General features: G+C 39.0%; 1 protein-coding gene across 3 annotated transcripts in view; it reads right to left on the bottom strand.

Moving 5' to 3' along the window:
• Positions 1–19,802, bottom strand: part of znf423 (zinc finger protein 423) — a 129,215-nt gene that overhangs the window by 14,514 nt on the left and 94,899 nt on the right. For all 3 annotated transcript variants that reach the window (XM_088417873.1, XM_088417875.1, XM_088417874.1), the window contains one exon: positions 938–1,069. In XM_088417873.1, coding sequence (XP_088273999.1) covers positions 938–1,069 — 132 coding nt within the window. The remainder of the gene's footprint in view (positions 1–937; positions 1,070–19,802) is intronic.

Raw genomic sequence — 19,802 nt, 5'->3', positions numbered from 1 at the left:
AGGAATAGAGTTAAAGTTTAAAGCATTGCTGTGCACCTGGGGAACCCGCACACAACACAAAACTCAACTCAACAACTGGGGAAAGCCAAGAGAGACACGAAGTGTCATGGAGAGCGTAAGTGCGTGTACATGGGGGGGAGGGGAAGGAAGATGCTTTTGAGAGTCAGGATAAGGGAGGGTCAAAAGCAAAAGCAGTTTTGGTAGAAAAAGCAGCGAGTGAAGCTAAAAACAAATAGAAAGGCATTACGTGTCTTCCCCCCACCCCTCGACTATGACGGTGCAAGGGAGGCACTTAAAGGCCCTTATTAGGGCTGTCACAATTAAATATTCTTAAAATTGATTGTCCTATTAAACATTCCAGCGGGTGCGCAGCTTGTGAATGTCACATGACCAGACAGAAAACAAGTGAGATTATTGGTCGCTACCCAAGTTTACAGACAACATTTAAAGGTGCTAATTGTACAAGGAAAATATCAAATTACTTATTGAGAAAATATGAACAATTCAGACCCAGAAAGTGCTTCATAAGTAAAGCATCCCTTAAACACTAAAAGCACCATTGACGTGAAAGGAGGAGTGTCATCGACATTGTATTTATTTATTTATTTTAAATTACAATCATAAATTTAAATACAAAATCTACATTTATTTATGTATTTTAATTTAACCTCATCTAACTATAACCCTCATCAATCCATTTGTCCATTTTAAAAATCGTGTGACCTTGAATGTTTGCCCACCTAGGTGCACCAGGGTTCCAAAATTCATAATCACAATGATATATTTTTTGATGATGGAAATGTAAACAAAGCGTCTTTAAAAGAAAGAATGAACATAACTGTACAACTTTTTGGTTATCATGCTAATCAAGCACAACAGCCTCAAAAGTTCCAGGCAGACTGTCCTTGAAGGTGAACGTGCACTGCTTTCCTCTCACCTGTGAAGCAGACGGGACACTTGAAGGTACCTCCCATGCCTTCGAAACTGTGTTCTATCAGGTGGCAGAGCAGCTTGGCAGGTGAATCAAACATCTGGTTACACAGCTTGCACTCGTGATTGATGCCCTCCTCTGCAAATAGGACACGGATATACATATGCGCGTGAAGGCTGGATCGAGCATATGAAAAAAAACAGGGACATATTTTACACTTAATAATACAGCATTCATGACAGATGTTTGATGTAGATACAGCAGGCAGACCAATGTCGTGAAGAAGTGACGGAAGAACATAGAGCAAGATAAACACAGAAAAATCCGCACGTCAAAAACTTTCACGGGCCGTTTAAGTTTACCATGACTGACCAGAGCGCTAATTCCAAATTCATTTAGATGTTTGTTCCAAGTATAATGAAAGGCCTCTGGATTTTCCATCATTGTCTTAATGCTAATTACTGACTTACTTTTAAACAACATCGCCTCCTTGCTGGAGGTGAAACACATGAAATAAATCAGCTCTTTTGTTAAGCCATTTTTGACTGAAGGTGGGGAGCGGGGCATTTGTTTTGGGAGACATCAGTCACGTCCACTCCCGTTTCATCTCTGCCACATGTTCTGCTTTTATTTTCCATCCCCTGTTGTACACTTAACACCCAACAGTCTCAGTGGTACGTATGCCCCAACTGGTAATTGCCTGTCCTCCCCACTGGGGCTGTGAGTGATCTATCTCCATCCTGTAGCCACCCATCCCTCTCTCGGTCCTCGTTATCCCACAGCCCCCGACTGTCCACTGTATCCCCCACTTAGCTCGTCGCTCACTCCATTTATTCTCATCCTGGTCCCTCGCTTGCTGATTCATTTGGATGGCCCAAAGCCCATTTACTTGTCCCATTAAAGCGTTGGACATAACGTCCATAACTTAATGATATAATGCTACGACATTCACGTTTTTATTTGAAGTTTTATTAGTGCACATCTGCATAATTTGGTGTGTCACAGTTTTACATAATGTATTGTACGTTATCACTCTCACAATTGCACTGCACGCCTAGATATAAATGTATTAAATCAAAGAGCTGAGCTGCTCCTCTTTACAAGGCCGTGCGTCCATCTGCTAGCTGCATCTCATTTTTTTGCCTCCTGCTTTATGAATTTTGACACAACACCAAAAAAAGTGAATGTTTTGTCTCTTAGTGTAACGGTCCCAAAATCCCCTTAAGTAAAAAATTGAGTACAATATAAAGAAGCAACGATTATTCAACAACTAATGAATTATCAATAGAGGGTTGTCTAAAATGAAAAAAAATAAGATTGACATTAATTACAAATTCAAAATCATTCTAAAATATCTATGAATCAATTTTATAAACAATGTATAAAAAATAACCAGATATATTGATTCTGGAAATAAGCGTCGGTAGCATCACTGGAAATCAAGATATATAATGGAACTCAACAACTCCACCTTTGGCAGTGCTCCCGTTTGGCTGCTTTCCTGCATTCAAAATTTTTGACAGCGAAGCATACTTTTATATCATTTTGTGTCCACCGGACAAGATTTTCGTAGGGGTGTGCCAAAAAAAAAATAGCGATTCTCATTTACTAAAATCTAAATGGATTTAAAACATCACTATATCGATATTAAATGGAAAAAGAATCAATACGCTTCCTGTATCTTTTTATATTACAATTATTTTTATTTATTTGTTTGCTGTCCTCTTCCGAATCCGGAAAATCAAGCAACGAGACAGCCGGACGACACACACAATGGAGGAAAGCCAATCGTCACGTCCTTATCGAGAGCAGTCTTGCACTTTGCTCTAAAGCCACACTGCCATGAATTAAAATGCAACGTTTCGCTTCATGGCTAACCAACAAAGTTTGAATATCAAAGCTGTGGTGATTAGGTAAGCATTAAAAGTGTCCTTACAAATAGAGATATAGCAAAACAGACATGTTGAAGCTAAACAAGCAAAGAGTCAAAGTAAAAAGTGGACGTTTCTACCAATCTGGAATGGGGTATATTAGTGGTTGCAATATGATGAGGATGATGATGGAAGATACATGTAAGTTTCTGCTGTTATTTCAAAATTTTTGAAAATTGTTTTTGCTCACGTCTTATAAATGCGGTTTGAACCCTGGACTAACTTTGTCCTTTTTATTGTGCAATCTTTGGGACTCCAAGCATTTCTGTTGGGCCCATAGTTTTTTAGTATTGTGATTCCCGGGGACTCAACAATTTCCAGAGGTAAAATGAGCACGGTATCATGCACATTATTACATGTTTTCCATCAACATTATATAAGAGAAAACTCATACATCGACTTATTATAAAACATTGTTTAATACATCAAGTCGATGAAAGACATGCTTTGTGATAAGTGACACAAATAAAAGATGCCACTGGTTCATGCACACACTCTCAAGTCAGCACAACAAGCTGCAGGCGATTGTGAGGCTAATAACATCTTCAGTCATACAACCATGACACCCATACTGACAAGTACACACACACACACGCACAACATTTCCCATCTTTTCTTGCCTCAAAGGCCGACAAGGGTGCCCTAATCCTGCTTCAATAGCTGCGTGTGTATGTGTCCGAGCATGCGTGTGTGCGTGTGTGCCGGGTGCCACACAGGCTTATGAGGATGCTTATGCCTCGCGACTGGCGGCCCCCAAACATCACAATATTCTCAAAGGCAGACACACACACAGACACATAAACCTCAAAGGCTGCTGGGTTGTGTAGGCGCCAGAGTGTCCGAGGCCCAGCGAGACTGATAGAAGTTCATTATCATTGACTAGAAGATTGAAGCAGCGGGGGGCAGTCACATGGTGGGCGACACACATTAAGAGACGGTGGATTGCAAGTGAAAGACGTTTGGAAGCGTTGCATTTAAATTAATTGTCGTGTTTCATACTACAATTTTGAAATGCTTTTTGTCATTTCCAGCTATATGAAGAAATATGTTTGGCCATTTTTAGAGGGTAACGGAATTAAATGGCTACATATAAAAACAAGTAGGAAAAAAAGTGAGAGAGAGAATTGAAGGGACCAAATTTTGATTTAGAGACATAATTGGGCTGTCCGGAACAAGGGAATGGGCACAGGCCTCCAACCAATGTGCAGTTGTGTGTGTGTGTGTGTGTGTGCCATGAAAAAGGTGTTCTCTTGTGACAAATACATTGTTTTGATCACTATGTGTGGGGACGGCATACTCGGTATGCCGTCTCCCTCTGAGACCTAGTCCAGGCGCGAGCGTTTGTGTGTGTGTCCCATAGTGAGATGACAAAGTCGCAGAGCATCCTGCCGTTACACTTTGTCTCACAGCGTGCATTTGACGCACGCATACGCACACGCACACAGACACACCAGCATGGGAGGCCCATGCTGGGAAAGAGAACACATGGGAAGGAAGGATGAAAGAGAGACAAAAAGAGACAGCCAGGGTGAAGGTTAAAATTTGGAATTTGTAACCGAACAATGACATTTGGGTAGACAGCCTTTTTCCACACATTTCATGAAAAAAAAAAAAAAAAAGGCTGATTTTTTGAGGGACTGTTCCAGCTGCGTTAACAATTCCCATAATATTACTCGATACGCTTGATGGGTTGCTATGACAAAGCTAATGACAAGCACTGGCAAGACATTTTTGCTTCATTTCCTCATTGGCGGTACACTTACTCATGCTGACATTTTTACAAAATCTTCAGGATTCCACCAGGGTCTTGGTATCTAAGGGCATTTAATAGCCCAAGTCCAGCTTTTAATATGCAATGTGAACAAAACACTTGAACAAAAAATTGGTCTGGCGTCATACTAACGTGGTGTGTGCATCCGTGTACACAGTACAGTACATGCACTGCTCATTGGCAGCCTAAAGCGAGGTATATCTATACAATAACAATAAAGGAATTCTATTCTTTATTATTCTATTCTATTCTTTACACATTGCCTAAAGCAGTAATGTCCTTAGGTCTATTTTAGGTTGGATAAATCTGCCTTTTTCGGGTCTCCTGAAAAAAGACTATTTTGGTGATACAATGATTCCACCTGACGCCAGAGTTGTATAAAAAAACCATTTTGTTTTATAGTGTGTGGTGTACTCAATGCAGAACAAAGAAAAGCCACTCATCACAATATCTGCACCGATATTCTCATTCAATTAGAATGTCCTTTGAAGTACCAAGACTGACCTATAGGAGACAGCGTGGTGCCACAAGTTAATCAGACTGCCCCCCCAAAAAAACAAAGATGAAGAGGTACTAGTCATAGTAACCAAAGAAATAAAGGAAGCTCAGACATCTGTTCTCGGCTGCAGCTCATTTGCTGACTCCGTTGCTGTTGAAAATTCTTATTCTTGTCACTTACATTGGTGAATGACTGGTGAGACAAAGTCCAACTCAGTGTTGACTACATACTGCATATCAAGATTTCCCCATCGTCAATTTTAAACAGAATTATCATTTACCTAGGTCAGCCTTCCAGCAGAAGGCAATAATTGCTCAGGATTATCTTTCATATAATCGTCAGTTTTATCATGAAGAGGAAGGCGCAAATTTGACCTGATTGTTGGAATCTGTGCACCCCGCAATAGCTTGTCGCTCTTCTTAGCCTCCGCTCACTCTGCTAATTGACCAGAGGGGGACCAGGTGGCATCACCGTACACACACACTCACACAGAGTGAAACATGCAGCAGAGCACAAATGAGTTCCCAGATCCCTAAGGTGGATGCCTACCCGATTACATACCACACTCATGCGTGTACACACACGCACAACACACATCTTGTCTTACCATAGACTGTGAAGCTCCTGAGGGTATTCAGGCACCCACTAACCCTAAAACCCCACGACCCTTTTTCCTCTATTGCTATCTCGGCACTGGCTGCAAGGGGTCCCTGGGGTACCAACCCTCCATTACTGCACCTCCTTGCACTTGTCAAGCCTCTCCTTCCCAAAACTATGTGAATCTGTGTGGGTGAGGAAAGAGGAGTAGGCGCGCGTGAGTGTGTGTTTGGTCTCCCGCGGCGCAGAGGCCGTCAAGGATGCCAGGCGATAGAAGGAGGACGGATAGGGGGACGGCAGCCAAAAGCGAGCCACGGAGGGAAAAGGCGGATGCAGTCGGATGGAGGTAGAGAGATGGCGGGATGGGCAGAGGGGGGCAACCGAGATGGCGGGAGATAAAGTGCAGCCAGGAGGAGAGCAGTGGATGGAGGGTGGAGGAATATGGAGCTCTCTAGGGGGTTTGCTCAAGGTGTGTTTCCATAGCAACCAAGGGGTGGGGGGCCTGGGGTGGGGGGTTCAAGGGATGAGATTGACCCATTGGTAGTGTGGGGGCTGGACAATGCACACACACACACACACACACACACGCGCACACACACACACACACACACATACACAAAACCTGCTGCAGTGCTGGAGGGGTCCCAAGTGTACCCCCACCTTACTCACCCTCGCTGCCTCTCTTGCTCCCACCCACACACGCACGCACGCACGCACGCACACACACATTCACAGACAAAGAATGCTGCAGTGTAACGCTCCCTCAGGTATCCTCCACCCACACACGCTCTCATTTTCTATCTCTCCTCTAATTCTATCACTCGCTCTGAGAGGTAAATGTCAATATTTTCATCATCTGAATACTCCTTATCTCTGTGTGTGTTTTTTTCAACTTCATACTGAATGACAATGAGAGAATGTCTAACCTTTGAAAGTAGGGTCTGACATTGCTATAGGTTAATTCTCAGCCATCACCCATCGTTAACCTACGCCTCCCAAATCCTGCAACTATAGTTCCAGCACAGAGATTTGTGCTTGTAGTTTAAAAGCAAGTGTTATTTTATTCTGCTAACTTCATGGTGTGTTTGTTTTGGAATCCCTCTTGGGCTTCAGACCCACGCTACAGTCATAGAAAGATAATGCAAAAACCAAGACGGCAAACAACTTAACAATGCATTTTGTACACTATTGCTGTACAAATATTCATTAGGCCAATAAAAACAGCTGGTGGGTATAGTTGCAATGTTAAGATATGGTATGTGAAGCTGGCGGTATACATTTATTATGATGATCCTAAAGAAGGTTATATTGTGTAGCTGTCAGCAGTGGGGAGTTGTGTTCTGCATGCTAAAGCTATTAGTTAATGTACAAGTGTTATGGAACTGTACACATGTAAGATATTGTAGCCTACGTGACACTACAGTATTGGAATGCATCATATGTAAAATAACACATTGGTGCCTTGGAATATAAGTGACACAACTAAGGAGTATTTGGAGATACATATCATCATTTGTGTGACTTTTTTTATTCTTGTTTTATCAACAAACAGAAACAATCTGCACAAAACAAACAGTGAAGCAACACATGTAGACAACATAATACACACAGGCACTCACAATCTTTATTATTTGAAAAGAATGCCTACTGATGTTATGCAGTTTAGTGAGGCGTAATGACCGGTTATATGTACTGTATATACAAAACGTTAGTTTATCTTCACTCCTACAAACAACGCAGGTCCCTAAAGATGGTCTCTAAAGATACTCACAGGCATATTGTCTTTATCCTTTGCAAAGAATGACTAATATTACTGTAAACTACTGAGGTGTAATGACTGGCTCCATGTTTATACATGTCTTTAACATACTGTCCTCAGGTGGCCATGGCTCTGATATTGGAAGAAGAAGCACAATGTCTATTGAATTGAAGCAATAAATGTGGACAAAACGGTTTAATTGTAGTACAATAAACATAAATCTATAAACAAATATGTGCGTACCTCATTGGTGAGTCTAAAAATATTTACTACTGGAAGTTGGATTGATGCCTGCTAATCAGGACAAGATATGCGCCATTTTTCTCCTGGATGGCCGCTCAGATGAGTCAATTGAAGATTTTTAATAGTACTTGACAGAATATAATCTACTAAACTAAAAATCTATGAATATGTCTGATACAAAAATGAATCATTTACACAGTAAATTATACACACACTATTGATAAGCAAGACTGAAATATCTCGATGACCAGTTAGTGTATGTGTATATTGAAAGCAAGCACAAATTGGGTAGAGCCGTGTGGCGCACGTGTGCATCCTGGAAGGACAATTTGTGTGTGTGCGTGCATGTTAAGGATGGGGTTTCCCTCTCAGATTACATAACAGCAGAAGTTCCATGTGAAATCCAGCACACCCAATTAAAAAAAAAAAACATAAATAAATAAAAACTACAACAACACAGACACAAATCATATAATCCGTGATCATCACTACATCACGCAAAAATACAGAGGGCGATATATATATATATATATATATATATATATATATATATATATATATATATATATATATATATATATATATATTTTTTTTTTATTTTTTTTTGGTAAAACATGTTACTGATTTTGGGGGAGGGGGTTGGATTTGAATTACGGACATTTATTCAAACTATTGAAGAAAGCTGCTAAAACTACATGCAGTAACAAATGGACATAATAAAGTCGGCATTGATTAAAAAAAAGAAATGATGGAAAAATGTCAATAAAAACACTCAATTCCCATTTGTGGTACCTGTGTTACACACCAAAAACAGGCCCCAAACACCATTACAGGATATCTTCACAATGAGGAGAGCACTTGACCGCAACAACATCTAATATGAATGTCTTGTATCATCCTATCATAATGAGACTTTAATTAACATTCAACAAGGAGAGCGGCACACATCATTGCTCCAGCCTTGGAATCATCGCTCAGGATTTTCACGGGAAAATAGGGAATTACCGCTTCTTCCAATAAACACACGGGAACCCTAACACACGGACGTGCATATATACACACAAACACACACACACGCTTTTTAGCTTGTTAGGAAGGATGAGGGTAATGAATGCAGAGTATATTTCTGTTTAGAATCTTAATTGAAAGCTTGAAAGTAGCCTGGAGGGAATAAGCTTAATCAGTGCGAATAAACCATAAACACACATCCACGCACACGCAAAGAAGAGTGAAACATGGCACCTACGATAGCACTAAGAACGTAATGACCATTCTTTCTTCTGATAGCTTTTACCACCATCTCTTTTGTACACACTTGACCCTCTCATCACGCATGTTGTGTTTGTTCATTTGTCTGTCAAAGTTGGGAGAAACGGTAGCCTTCCATACCATCCATCCATTTTTTATAGGGCTTGGCAGTTGGAAGTGGTTGCCAGGCTTCAACTCGCACTCAAACCTACCTATGGACATTGCATGAGCTTAAGAAGTATGGTTTTGTAGGAGGGACGAAGCCAGATTGCTCATAGAAAACCGATGCAAGCACAAGGAGAGTTTGCAAAATGTTTTTGAGACAGATTTCTCAATTGTAGGTAATTGAAGTGAGATTTTAATGGTTTCTGCACAAAACAAAAATTTGAGAATTAGCTAAACTGTGAAATTAATGTCATGCAAAATTGGCAGAATACTGAATGAGTTGTTTACAAGAAATGTTTCAGCGCCAGGCATTTTCTGACCCTTCGTTACCCTAACGCTTGAAAATGAATCAATGAATAAAATTGAAAACTTAGACTCAAGAAAGATAAGTAACTAGACGTCTTTGGGGTTGAATGTGTGAATTGTAACATTTAAGTAAGTTATGCTGGTATGAATGTTAAGTTTACACCAAATCTTTAAAAAAACAGTATACATTATCATTGTGTTTGATTATTTTCCATGGTATTTATTGTTTTAAGTAAATCTAACCTTTAAATAAATGGTCCTTAGGTTTTATAACTTCATTTAAAATGGGCAAAAATTGTAATTGTCCAAAAAGACTTGTGAAAACCTGAGATTTTTTTTTTTTTCCCATTTCTCCCAATCTTAATATCAATAATCTAATTTAATGCGTTTTATGGCATGAAATGAATGGTAGATTTTGTTTCTTTTTAATTTAAGAGCAAAGTCATTTAAGCACATGACAATGTTTTGCAAAACATTGCATGCTTTTACACGATTACATTTTCTATAGATGCACACTGTTAATTTTCAGGCAGACCAGCCATAAATAAACCAGATGAGGAATAAAATGTGCAGAGAGATACCATGAAAAATGTCGTTCCCTAAGTTTAATAAATCAGGCACAGATGGCACAACACTCAACTTTAAGATTTTTTTTTTTTTTTTTGCATCCAGTCATGTTTTGCGCTCGTTAGGTTATAAATATTTCACAGGTGCACATCACTAAAAAAGAATCACTGTTTGAAAGAACCACATAAATGTGCTGTCTGTTCAGAAAGAGAAGATGAACTTCTTTGGTTGTATACTGATGAAATGAGAACTTGTGGCAAGTACCATGTGGCAATTCCGAAGAAATATGTAAACTGACTATCCCTTAAAAAGGTTAGAACATACACACATCAACCACACATCAAGACTAGTGCGCATGCCTGCATCCGCTGTCTAATCACCGTGGCAACCATAATTAAGGCTGTCAAGGTGATAAAGTGTCATCTTTGACTGTCTGTCAATGTATTTTGAGAAAAAGTGCAATTACATGGTTACATTAGAGGGATATAAAGCATGGAGCAAGATGAGAGTGATTGACAGAAGAGCAACCAGGGACATGGGGTGAAGTGATTTGTGATTCACTTCTCATTCCTTAGGATGTATATGAGGGTTGCTAGCGCCAGTGTTTACCTACATTTATATAATCCTATCCTGCAGCAAGTTTGTCCTTGTCTGTGTGTGTGTGTATCAAATATATTTATTTTTGCCTGTGTGTATTTGTGCGGTTCTTTAATCTGCATTCTCAGGGGGAGTTGAAGGGAGCTAGCTGGCTCATCCTTGCCGCATCTTTGAAATACCACAAAAATACCTATCAAGATAGACATGTGCAAAGGCTTGAGCTCTACGTGCTCGCCGCGTTTGTTTTCATCAATCTCGCTTTATTCTATTTGTACATTCCAACACTTGACAATAATGTGTTTGCTGACCCCATAAGCTTGCATGATCTAAAAGCTTAAGTCCAAAAAGAGGAGGAAGGAGGAGAGGAGCCGAGCCAATAAGAGCGCACAGCAGGATGCTAATAATGCAGCTCCGGCAGTTCCAGTTAACCTGCAAGCTGCCCATCTGGACCCAGAGAGAGGAAGAAAGGTGTAGTTTGTGAAGTAGACAGGCCACAAGTGTTTTCCTCCAATTTGACAGCTAATTTAGTCGCAATTCCAACAATACTAAAAGGAACTGATGGTACATCCAAACCTCTGCAGATGAGGCTTTATACAGTACTGAAAAACAAAATTATTCATTACATAGGACTGATTTTTTATTTTTATAAAGTCTATGGCTGAAAAAATATACTTTTACTCATCAATTAAATGTGTTGTTAAATCAATGACTGATATAAGAAAAACACATTTTAATTTCCATCCATTTATTCCAAGAGGACATTTTTAATATAATAATATAATATAAATATAAATATATAAATATAATTATAATATAATAATATATAATATTTAATAATAATAATAATAATAATAATAATAATAACTACATAGTTCATTCCATTAAATAAGAACATTGTAAAACAATTATAAATATTTTAGCCTGAGTAAAAGCAGATGTTTGTAAATATCTTATTTTGATGACAAAATGATAGTCAATCTGCATTCAAGGAAAACCAAACAAATCAGAGAACATTCACTGTCCAGAGGCCACAATTCAGAAAATTTGGTGCAATTTTAGGTTATTTGCAGGGGGTATTGGAGAGTTTAAAAGGGGTTCCAACACCTAGAAACCTAACAAATACGGTTCCAATATGTAAAGTTTAATAAATCAGACATGTATGACACAGCACTCTGATTTACGGCTATTATTTATTTAATCCATAATTGGTTTGCACTGGTTAAGAGGTACTTAGCTGAAAAAAAGAAAAATCAGAAGTGGTACAACATCGAAAAAAAGGTTGAGAACAACTGCTCAAATAATAGAATATAAAACATAATTATGGATTAATGTGATTAATGATAAGTGGTTGATTAATGGTTCCACTGCTAATTAAATCCTATAAATCATCCACAAAAATGTGTCAACACAAGGCTACTAATCCCTCCAATTACATGATTATGGATTCAAATAACCAATAGAATATTCAATTCTGAAAATATTCTATCATGGCAGCCTTGCTTTTAAATAAAATGTGACATAATTCATCCCTAGCAACTCATTAAATGTGCCCGCCAAATAAATATGGAGAAGAAAGAGATGAAATCTGCTGCTATCACGTGGACCAACTGGACATGCATGCGGACCATGAAAAGCCACACACACCAGGAGTGACCTTGCTTCCAGCCTGTCCGCCATGTCCTCGCCCTACACATCCCCCACCAAGCCCCACTGCCTGTGTCCATGAACCCCTTGTTTGCAATGCCAGGCCGGGGCAGGCCAAGATGCACCTCGCTGTGGTTCTACTAACAAAACAAGACAAGCTTTTCGCAACACTTACATTCACCACTATTAGACGTTGCGAAGCAGGCTGAGACATTTGATTCAAATTCATTTGAAAGTTTCGGAAAACACCGACACAAAAGCAAGCCAACTTTGACCCCTCCCCCAAGGCATAAAGGCATCGCCCACACATTCACACCCACACACATCACAGCAAAGTGATGGCATGCTAATGAAGACGGCAAATCATGACTAAGTCACGAGCGGAAAAGCCTGCCAGATACCTGCAATGTGGCTGGAGCCCTCTCATAGAACATCACACATATATGCTTGTGTGCATGTATTGTATGCGATGCCTGCTGGCTGCAAACATAACTCCTGCAAGAGCTACGAAGAAGCAGAAAAAAAAAGAATGAACTACTAATTAACGTTTAGCCTTCATCCAGCGATGATGGCACTGATTGCGTATTCATTGCTCAGACGTCAAGTTGTGGACAGACTGGCTTAGGAGAGGTTACTCGCAAAAATCAGCAGGATGAAGAAATGCTTCCACTGGTGGCATTGTTAGTCCATAAAAGAAAGCGGTACAGTCTGTGAATAGTCCAAATCACTTTAAAAGTCCTTCAATAATCAGCTTCAGGGTCTTTGGGCTTGATTACTGAAGGTTTGCACGAAAAAAAAAAAAAAAAAAAAAAACTTCATCGCCAAAGCAAACACTGAAATTCGATCAGGTAATACAACCACAAATGTGCCTACCAAACAAACCAAACTACCACAAAGTTGAGTACAAAGAGTATATACAAAGAGTATATACATAAAGATACTTAAGAGAGGTGAGTTATCAAATCTCATGATTGCATGTAACATGTTGAAAAGGCAAAAGGTGCCAGAAAAGCACAAGCTAAATAAGAGATGGCAAGCAAAACCTTTGTGCTTGTGTAAATAAAAACAGCAAAAATGACCAAAACACATTGCTTATTTAGTTTGTTTTCACTTACACCTCAAATCCCATCACTTCAAATACGATTTTTTTTTTAATGCAGATGCACTGCGAGGCAGAATCCTGTTTCAGAATAATTAATGGTTCCAAATATTTTTTCCAGAATAAAGATGGTCATTCAATTCATCATTTCAACAAAAAGCCTTATCTCGAATTTATATTTGCTGGATGATCTTATGGTGTTAAACATTAAAGTGGGGTTAACTGAGAAAAAGCAACATTTTTGAAAGGGGCAAATGCTGTTTAATGGCACAGTATGAACTGAAAGGCCACTAAACAGCTACAATTTACACAAACGTAACAGCCAGCAATCTCAAAGGCTGAAATGAGAAAAAAAGAGAAAATCTAGTTTAGTACACCAGACACTAGCCGAGTTCTTGTCTTTTTTTTTTTTTACTTTAAATCTTGTATCCCACAGCGTCAAATCAAGCCAAAATATGATTTTGTTGGAATGCTTTAAAACAACATGGACAGGTAGAAATGAGTGTGTGTGAGGGCCTTGCCATACAAACTAATTAAAATGTACTTACGCGCATACATGATGTATGTTAAATTTGCATACAACTCGTCAATATAGAATACAACATTGCTGAATGAGTTCTATACTTAAACAGCATGTAACGCGAGGCAGGAAATGTACACGTATGAGTACAGATATACCAATGACAATAACTCTCTAATCAGATTAGATAATGCCCCAATATGTGGACATATTTCCACACCTGATCGCACTCAAGCGTTTTCCCCAACACAAAGGAATCATTTTGCTACCATTTCCTAGAGTGGAAACCTGGCCAAATTATTTAAATTGCCAAATGCACCCCATTTAAATAATAAACTACTTGCTTTTTCTTGCCCTCACCCACAAGCACACAAAACACACACTTTCCCTTTGTCTGCTTCAAATACAAACAAATAAATAAATCAACACACGGCTATTAATTATTCTGAGGCAGGAATCAAATATACATGTGCCTAGAGATTACTGTGTGTGCGTGTGAGTGCAACTTGTAAAGCGAATCCCTAAAGATGGATGGAAAGGCAGCCCCGCAGAGCAACTGACACACAAGAGCAGAGCGATGCAGAACAGTCAGGTAAACAGTCACATTTGAGAACTGAAAACAACAAAATTGTTTCACGTTTTGGTCTATTCAAGCATTAAGGCCTGATTTGTTCATTAAACAGTAACTCTACACAATACTTTACATGAGTTGTATCAAGTCTGTCTTCCTGAAGATAAGTACAAATGCATGGCCATCGACCACAACAATCCCAATAGACATCTTCCAGAATGTCTCATGCGTGCCAACGTACAAATGGATGAAAGCTGGCAAGGTGCATTAAACATATGGTTATAATGGATTTATTAATGGGGCGTTTGCATGTTCTCCTCATGCCCGTGTGATTCTATTAAGGCGCTCCGGCTTCCTCCTATATTCCAAAAGCATGCATGGAATGTGTATTGGACATAGTAAATTGTCCTTAGGTGTGACTGGGTGCGTGAATGGTTGTTTGTGTCTGTGTGCCCTGCAATTGGCTGGCAACCAGTTCAAGGTGTCTCCCGCCTACTGCCCGAAGTCAGCTGGGATAGGCACCAGCAAGCATCCAACGTTGTAAGGATAGGTGTCTCTAGAAAATGGATGGAATGATAACACTCATTTTATTCTTTCATTTTTTTTATGCTGATTTGCCTGTCTGCCTGCCTATCTAACATTAGATAGCTAGTTAGCTAGCATTGCATGAAAAGACACATTGATACAGAAAATTGTGGAAGTCACACCGACAAGTACAAATGGAAAATGGTTTTATAATAAACTATTTTCTTTACATGAGCCTCGTAACACAAATTGCCATGGCACACACGTTTGTGCATCAAAGTGCAAAAATATATCCTGTACTAAAAAAATCATAAAATAGCTGATAGAGGATTAAACATTTAGCTTGATACACACACACACACACACACACGCACACACACACACACACACACACACACACACACATTAACGAGTGCGCAGTCAAACAGTTCTCCAGCCTACTTAAGAGAGTTCACATGTAGAGCAAAGCAACTACTGGGAATCACAGTTTAGCCCCTTTCTCTCTCATCGCCCCGGTCTGTGTGACTCACAAACACCCAGTTGATGCAAGAACACACAAAAGGATTTATATTCACAAAGTCTCACACGTTTCCTACACGGCTTGAGTCCCTTTGTCAAGGCCTCAGATTTTATCATTAATTATATTTGACGCCTCTCAGTATGTGCGTGTGAACGTGTGTGTCTACAACATGTCCCGAAGGGCTGAGTGGGGAAAGTGAGGTTCAAAGACCCCCTGACAGAATGCTAAATCAATATTAATACATGCTCGCACACGAGTTTGGTTAAGCGTACACACACCTCCAACAAAGAGACGCCGGTGTGCTGGTTAGAGGGCATTGTTGCATTGTCTTTGCTGTCCTCCTCCGCCAACACTTTTTGTCTTTCTGCTACAAAAAGGTGAGTGTACTGTGCTAAACTGTTCATTGATAGACATTAATAGAAATGGCACACTAGCTAGCATCTACTTTTGCTCTGGATTCTTAAATTGGTCACAACATACAGCATTTAGCAATTAACAAGTGATTCCCATATGAAAATGATCATAATTATGGTATTTTGTAATGACGGCAAAAAAATAAAAAAGAGTAACAAAGTATGAATGTCATTAGGCTGTACAAGCGGGCATGTTAAGTAAACAGGATGATATAGTTTCTAATATACAACACTTGATAATAGCGTTCTATTTACTGTAATCATAACTTTAGCACAATGTTAACATATGCTAGTGATATACTATCGTGTTAAGTTGCCACAGAATTGTTAATTTGTTGGAAAAAAGGGAACCCTCGTTGAGTCTGCACTTTAAAGTGGTTAATTATATGTACAGTAACTGTAAGATATTACAACAATTTTTATAGCCTCGAAGGTTTTATGACCGTGACGCTTGAACTGATTAACTCTAACTTCTCTTATTAATGGAGAAAACAGTTTCTAAAGTTAATAAAGGTTTTATGATGGTGACGCTGGAACTGTAACATTTATTACTAATTGGCAAAATACTTTGTAAATCCTGGTGGTTGAAAACCTTGAAAAGGGAGCGTAAGTGTCTAGTATTGGGTATGCTGTACATTGCTCGAGAAAATACCACTTTCTCCTTGGTGAGGGGAGCTTGGCTCACACTCAGTCGTAGCCCATTACAAAACTGATTGACCCCGTTGGCATCTGTACAGTTTTTCACTAGCATCTTCCAATGCATACATTGTGATTCTGCTTAACTGCTTCACTTGTGACTACAAAAATAATCCTGATACTTTAGTCAGCACCATCTTATTCCTTTTTTGAAGAAGATATACTACTGGGGTGTGATTGGAGCTCATTGTCTCAGTATGCACAGAAATATGATGTCCAAAGATAACAACTTTTGGTTTGTGTGGTAAAAGGTAAACACATTCCGACGGCATGTGGCTGTCTAGTGTGTTGCAGTTAAATCACAAACGCATTTTAAAAAAAAATACACTGCCACAAGCGAGTCATGGTTACTAGCGGCTAGCCGCGGCGCAAACCTGCAGAGAGTAAGCACCACTCTGCGACAATTTTCCAAAACACACATTTAATGGCAAGTATCTCTCAATCTGTGTGCAAATTTGGGATTGTTGTCAGACTCTGCCCAAATATTGAGCATTTCTGCCTCTGCACAGGACTTACAGATCAAAAAAGATCTGTACAATCAGGTCAAGTGCAACATCCGTGTGCTTTATGCGGACATTAAAAGCACGTCACTGTTTCGAGTAATAGCATACATCAACACTTGTTTGCATTAACTGGAGCGCATGCATACAGGCACAAGCACACACGTGAAACTAATGGGCTCATTTGTATGTACACAACAGCTGGAGTTGGAGAAACACTGTCTAGCCAGCCATACACATGTAGCTTTTACTAATTGTCACTCCAGCCAACCATGCTCGACCAAACATTGTCTCATGGCTGACTTCATTGCAGAGATGCTGCATATGTGTGTGCCTGTATCGCTACTTCATTGTTCTACTCCCTTTGTCCATTATCCCAACCTTTAATATGCATCATAATAACATCTGTCAACCTTTGTCCAAGCACACCTGACAGACACAGCTGCTGTCTGGACACACTGTACACTACACTTGCACACACACACATAAATAGAAAAATTTAAGGGGGAAATATGTATAATGTTTTTTTTTTTGAATGGGCGTGTTGAATTCCACTGGAGCTCATCTGGGTATACGCCGCCCTGTGTGTTCCAGATGTGTTTTGAACCACACTAGGTGATGCCCCACCTGGAGACCACAGCAACCCCCTCACAGAAGACTAATATCATACACAAAAAAAAAAAGCATTCAAATCAGTCAAATTTATGCAAACCATATGTCTGCGCTGTCTTTGGGGTTCACACTTAAAAACCAAACGCGTAAATGTCATACATAATCTCATACTCCAAGTCAAGCATTCTCACAGTGAGGAGGAAATGACGTCGTAATTGTTTCCCGTCAGATCTCTCTTTTCCTGCGGTCCACAAAGAACCCGCTACCTGTGAAGCCCCAGGAAATGAAGGCAGAGGACCCTCCTAATGACTTAATTGAGCTCATTAACTGTGACAAAACATCCAATCAGTATGCTGCCTTCCTGAGAGGCTTGTTAGGCGCTAATTAAAGAACCAATCACAGCAGGCAGGAAGTTTGCAGAGTTACTGTAAGCAAGATGAAACATTATCAATATTTGAAACAAGATTGCATCAAATATTCTACTTCTATAAAGGTTACTTGAAATAAAATATCAAATTTATTTTGACAGTGTCAGAGAATTATTACTTTAACGCATCCATCCATTTTATTTCATGCAATTCCTGTTCCCTCAATTCTTGTAACTGGTTGCCAGTCTTTTACAGGCCAAATGCAGAGATAGCCATTCACACTCACAGTTAAACCGTCAACACAGTAAATCCTCACCGAGTGAGAATTGAATCCAAGCTGCCCGCAGGGAATAAACCCGCATACCATAAGTGACTTAATTTAAGACTATTTTTCAATATTGTAGTTCCGTTTACCAGACCTATAGATTAGCAAACATATCGAGAGTTTCCTTCCCGTGTTTTAGACTTCAAACAACAAGATAACACGATGGGGAACCACCACTGCAAACCGCCAGCAAAATAATGAACATAATAATTTTTCATCTCTCTGACAGTGCGTTACTAGCTTTTTAAATAAAAAAAAAGTCGATATAGCTTTTTTATTGGATAGCATATTTTGGATGTGAAAACAAATAATTTTAGCAATATGTTTAATCAAATTTATCTAAGTTTTCATCTCTTTCGTTGAGACTTTATGTATGTTGATTGGATCTGATTTTATGCATCTGGCCTTTTGTGCCTGAGTTGAAGGGGAATGGGAAACAAAGGTCAATCACACACTGAAGTGAAAAGTGATTGGTGTCATGGTGTTGGGCATAACCTCATGTTGAAATTGAGAGGGCAGAAGACATGACAATGAACATTTAAGAGTTGTCAATCTGATGAAACACTTAACTTTAATAAAAGACCCAGCGGCACCTTTGAGAATGATGGACTGAAGATAAATGGCTCCAACTGCATCTGGTAAAGTAACTAAATGACTGAGCTACTTTTATGCAGTTGTATAGCAATCTCTTGTCTATCAATATTGATAATACTCATGATTTTAGAAGGGCCAATATGATACAGATTATTAGCAGTCAAAGAGGTTGATAAAAGAATGGGCTCAATATGGATTTGCAGTAAAAGAGAAAATATAACTTTCAAAAAGTCTTGAAAATTTAAATGAAAATGTAAATAATTCATTGGTGTCCTAAACAGAAAAAAAGTGTTGAACTGAATTTACTCAATTTTATTTGTCAAGGGAAATAAGAGTATCTGAATACAGATATTTTTTTAAAGTGTAAATTACATTTACTTAAAGATTTATCTGGATCCAGATAATTTTTTGCACAACCGTATGATGAAATAAAATAACTTAAAAACACAATTTTTTCAGTTTGTAGTTTGCTTCAAAAATAACTAAATACATTTTAAATTTCACAAATCTTTGTTTTTGAACACATTTCAAACAAATACAAAGGATGTAGTAATCCCAGGGTCAGCTGAATCTCTTAAGACATGTAAGTGAAATTTTAAATAGTTTCCAAAAGTTAAAACAGCTTTAAGGTGACTTAAAATTGGCATGCGGATTTTGAAAAAAAAACCTCATGACAATATTCACCAAAATGCCAAATTTTGGCACAAATAACCTGTCTATTCCAATAATATATGGCATGTGGATATGGCTGACATTTATTGAAGATTTGTACTTCATCAGGACAGTTAACACTGAATAGAA

This window comes from Hippichthys cyanospilos, chromosome 6, assembly GCF_059441005.1.
Source record: "Hippichthys cyanospilos isolate Australia breed blue-spotted pipefish chromosome 6, RoL_Hcya_1.0, whole genome shotgun sequence".
NCBI classification, from domain to species: domain Eukaryota; kingdom Metazoa; phylum Chordata; class Actinopteri; order Syngnathiformes; family Syngnathidae; genus Hippichthys; species Hippichthys cyanospilos.
The sequence above is the reverse complement of the archived record's forward strand: the minus strand, read 5'-3'. Positions and strand labels throughout refer to the sequence as shown.